Here is a 4425-nt window from a genome sequence, read left to right on the forward strand (position 1 = left end):
GATTTGAAATAGTCTATTCTTGAATTTCGCACGACTTAAAGGCGTATGAAAAGTTATGCGACTTTAAAAAGTGTGGGTCTAACCACTCGCCAAGAGTTGTCGTATACGATGTCGTGCATTGATTGTATTTTTAATTATGATAACGGCTAATCCGACATTGTACGTAATGGTTATAATACTTATTACTTAACTAAGTCTTACAAATTGAATTATTCGTTTTTTATTAAAACTAATTACATATTTTACTTTATTAACTATGGCGAATGACGACGAAATGGCTTATTTATTCGCAATCCAAAATCAGCAAAATCAAATTAATTTTCAACCTAACCCAAGAACTGTTAATAATAATATCATAAACTCATTTGAACTTACAGATTCGGCATTTATTAAAAACTATAGACTTACAAAAAATTTAGCTAATTCATTAATTCAAGAACTTAGTCCTTTTCTTAAGTCACCGAAAAGATCTTCAGATTTAGATGTATCAACAAAGGCAAGTTCGAGTTGTTAACAATTTAGGAATGGTAGTAGTTTAATGTAATATTAGATTAGGTATTTAGGTAGATTACTTATTACATAAATAATTATATTAAAGCAATTATTAAGAGAAAGAAGAATCGAGTTTTGTTCATTTTGAGTTTAATAATTAACTACCTATTACCAAAATTAAATGTTTTAAATCTTGACACTTCTTTGCAGTGGCGCCACTATATCACTAAATCATGGAGAGGGCTATCCTTGTCTATAGCCCCACCTCAATATTACCTATACCAAGGATGAAATATTTTTTTTGGTAGGGTTATGAGTAAGTTTGGTCTCCCTCTAGTTTCACTTATGATTCTTTGTCAGGCAGTATTTTATATTGGGCTCAAAAGACGATAAAATATGTGTTGAAATTCTCTTAATAATACTATTGAAAATTCATATTTCATAAATTAGTTAGTAGTTATATATTTTTTTCAGGTTTTAGTTGCCTTAAACTTTTTTGCCACTGGTAGCTACCAGACTCCAGTTGGTAATAGTAGATTTACCTCAGTTTCCCAAAGTTCTGTGTCTCGTTGCATTGAAGAAGTCACATCTGCATTAAATACTGATGATGTATTTGGGAAATGGGTAAAATTTCCTAGTAGCTTAAGAGAACTTAGAAAAGTTCGAAATGAGTAAGCTCTTTTATAAATTAAATTTGAATAATCATTTGAACAATTGTTTTTTCATAGCCAAAACAATGAAGCACATAGAATAGGGTTCAGTTATAAAATTAATTTCGCATTTTTATATTTTAAATTGGTCCATAAAATTGTCATCTTATAATTTCTAAAAAATAGCAATATTTGTTTTTAAAAGCCATATGAGATATAATATAGAAAAATCAATTAATTTTGTACACCTCATTCTATGAAATTTGTATTGAGAATAATATGATTAATTTGTACAAGTATATTTATATACATTTCAGATTTTATGAGACTACAGGTATTCAGGGTTGTATTGGATGTATTGATTGTACCCATGTAGCAATTGTGCCACCAATTAAAGATCCTTTAAATGCTCATTCTGAATATATTTATGTTAACCGAAAAGGATACCACTCTATTAATGTGCAATTGGTTAAGTATACATTTAGAAAGTGAATAATTGTGTGTGATAATAATAAAGTGAATATTTTTCCAAAGATATGTGATTCTAAACTTAGAATTTTGAATGTAAATGCTCTGTTCCCTGGATCAACGAATGATTCATATATATGGAATAACTGTGATATACTCCCAATATTGGAACAAATTTATCGGAATGGCCAACAAGGATATTTTTTATTAGGTATTTTTCGTTCAACTGCTTATTACTTAGTTTTGATTAGGATTCAGGTGTATCTTTTATTTGCTGAATATTGTGGTTTGAATTTAAAACTAAATATAAAAGTATGTTGACGGAAATGACTGTCTTAAGCCGGACAGACACCAATGCAACATGCCACACTTTTTGCACTGTTTTGGAATGCGCTGGAACTTACAATAAAATTTATAATCAATGATACTAATCTGTAACAACTTTCATATATTCATATAGCAATAATATAAATCATCATATTAAAACAATTGTTAATCTAAGGTGATTCTGGATATGCATTAAGACCATGGTTGCTAACACCTATTAATGACCCAGTAACTGATGTTGAGCAGTATTACAACAAAATACAAATGACAACGCGAAGTGCAGTAGAGAGATGTAATGGTGTTCTAAAAATGAGATTTAGGTAAGCCTTAAAATAAATAAAATATTTAAATGCAACAACAAATAGTAATATTACTCTTAATGCTATTACATAATATATTTAGGTGTCTTTTAAAACATAGATTTCTTCATTACCACCCTGAAAAATGCACGAAAATTATAAACGCATGTACAGTATTACACAATATGTGTATAATACATAATGTTGAACTGCCGGTAGAAGAAGGCCCAACAAATATAGAAATGGGTATAATTCAACATTCAAATCACCAAAATAATGGTCAGCATTTTGGAGGAAATGATTTGTTGCTAGGTAGACAAACACGATCAGTGGTTGCAAATTATTTGTATAGAAATAGACGGCATTAGATACCTAAAAGCATATTTAAAGTTGTATTATAATTGTATGTTTAAATAATACAAATAGATTTAAATAAACAAGTAAATTGTTAATTTCAATACTTACTCTATATATGTAAACTACTTAATTAATAATACTTTATAAACAAATGTTGAGTCATTGAAAACATTTTAAATTTATTACTCTTTAAGATTTTGAAATTATAAACTAATATTATTCCTACATGTAAATGAATGTTTTTAATGTATAATAATTTTAAGAAATATTACTTTTATACAAAACCTGTTTCTTTTAAATGAAAAATAAAAATAAATAGTAGTAGGTAAATATGTACGTATGTCTTATAAGAATTTATTAAATGAATATTAAGGTTATTAAAAAAAAAAATTAAATATTTTTATTGACGAGTGCGTCTGCTATGCAGCTTAAAATGTCATTTTTTTTTTTGCATTAATTCCAATTTTTCTTTATAGTATTGAGCTTTCATAGCCAATTTTTTTTCCCCCAGATTAGCCAGTCGTGTTGCAGCATCGTTACTCTCATCAAGTCTTTTTTCTGTTGATGCCCTTTTTGATTTTAAAGTTGTAGTTTCTATAATAAAAAACATATTCATTTCTACTAAATCATAATATAAGATAATAAAATATTTTATAAAAGACATAGTATTTTAGAAATTACAAAATTAATATTACTCAAGATATATGATATTGAGTTGAATCAGTGGCGCAACCAGGGGGGTGGTCCCCGGGTCCAGACCCCCCACCTTGAGCCATACCTATAATGGGCGATAAAAGATAAATTATTCTTTTATTTAATTTAAAATAATAAAATAAGTATGGACCCCCCCCCCTTAAAAAAATTCTGGTTGCGCTACTGAGTTGAATAATACAGTTGACTGTATTACTTGTAGTATTAAAATGTATAAAGCAATACTTATGGTGAAATATTTGAAATATAAGAAAAGAAACTGTTAAAGGAAATTTAAGGAAAATTGAATGGTTAAGCTAACAACAGCTCTTACAGGAAAATTGATTTTGAACATACTTTTGATTGGATCATTAATGGAATTGATGTTAGGATTTGGAAGAGGAGATGAGGTACCAAATGGAATGGAATTTTCTTCCTGTAGCAAAACTTCACTCATATCAACTGTGACAATATTGTCATCAAGTTGTTGTGTCCCTAAATCAGAGTCATCGTCAAACGCAAAATAAGCTTTAGAAGCGTTGCTCGATGTGTGACCAGAAATGCTAGTTGGGTTGATCAGCTCCAACGTATCATTTTCAACCACAGAAAGGCTAGAGCAAGGAGTGTTTAGACCAGTTTTCCTCATATCTGCACGAATCATCGAATGTTTTGATTTTGTCTTAGTACGATTGTCTTGAAATGTCTGAAATACAATACAAAAGATTGTTGAAACACCAACTACATTTTAAAGTAAGCACTCACTTTACGCCATTTGTTCCAACTTTTAACAGCCCCGGGCATGGCATTTAATGATTCGGCAATAATTTCCCATCGTTTTTGAGCAATCTTAAAGGTGAACGTACTACTAAACTTACCACTTAGTAGTTGTGGATCGACCTTTAAAAAACCGTTCAAAGCAATCATTTGGTCGGTGGTTGCTCGGCCTGAAATTTCTGTAGAGACTTTCGACATTGCGTAAAGATATATAAATATTAAAAAAATATTCAATATTTCAAACTCCGAGTTCCAACAATATTATAAAATATGAACATAAAGTAAACGGCATAAAAGTATACAACAGCCTATAGACTATAGAGTAAAACCATTAAACCATATCACACTATCAAGTTTTTAGTTCTTAT

At 29.3% G+C, this 4425-nt stretch overlaps 2 protein-coding genes across 2 annotated transcripts; one reads left to right on the forward strand and one right to left on the reverse strand.

Moving 5' to 3' along the window:
• The first annotated feature begins 256 nt into the window (after nucleotides 1-256).
• LOC103307716 (putative nuclease HARBI1) lies at nucleotides 257-2604 on the forward strand. The gene is made up of 6 exons (XM_008179956.1): nucleotides 257-496; nucleotides 967-1163; nucleotides 1460-1610; nucleotides 1677-1821; nucleotides 2113-2257; nucleotides 2340-2604. Exons 1-6 carry the CDS (start codon nucleotides 257-259, stop codon nucleotides 2602-2604), a joined length of 1143 nt encoding a protein of 380 aa, XP_008178178.1.
• Nucleotides 2605-2923: 319 nt separating this feature from the next.
• LOC107882283 lies at nucleotides 2924-4384 on the reverse strand. The gene is made up of 2 exons (XM_016800424.2): nucleotides 4046-4384; nucleotides 2924-3986 (listed from the first exon to the last, which is right to left on the reverse strand). The coding sequence occupies exons 1-2, from the start codon at nucleotides 4253-4255 to the stop codon at nucleotides 3567-3569; spliced, it is 630 nt and encodes a 209-aa protein (XP_016655913.2). The 5' UTR covers nucleotides 4256-4384; the 3' UTR covers nucleotides 2924-3566.
• Nucleotides 4385-4425: the final 41 nt, after the last annotated feature.

This window comes from Acyrthosiphon pisum, chromosome A1 (assembly GCF_005508785.2).
Source record: "Acyrthosiphon pisum isolate AL4f chromosome A1, pea_aphid_22Mar2018_4r6ur, whole genome shotgun sequence".
Classification (NCBI taxonomy): domain Eukaryota; kingdom Metazoa; phylum Arthropoda; class Insecta; order Hemiptera; family Aphididae; genus Acyrthosiphon; species Acyrthosiphon pisum.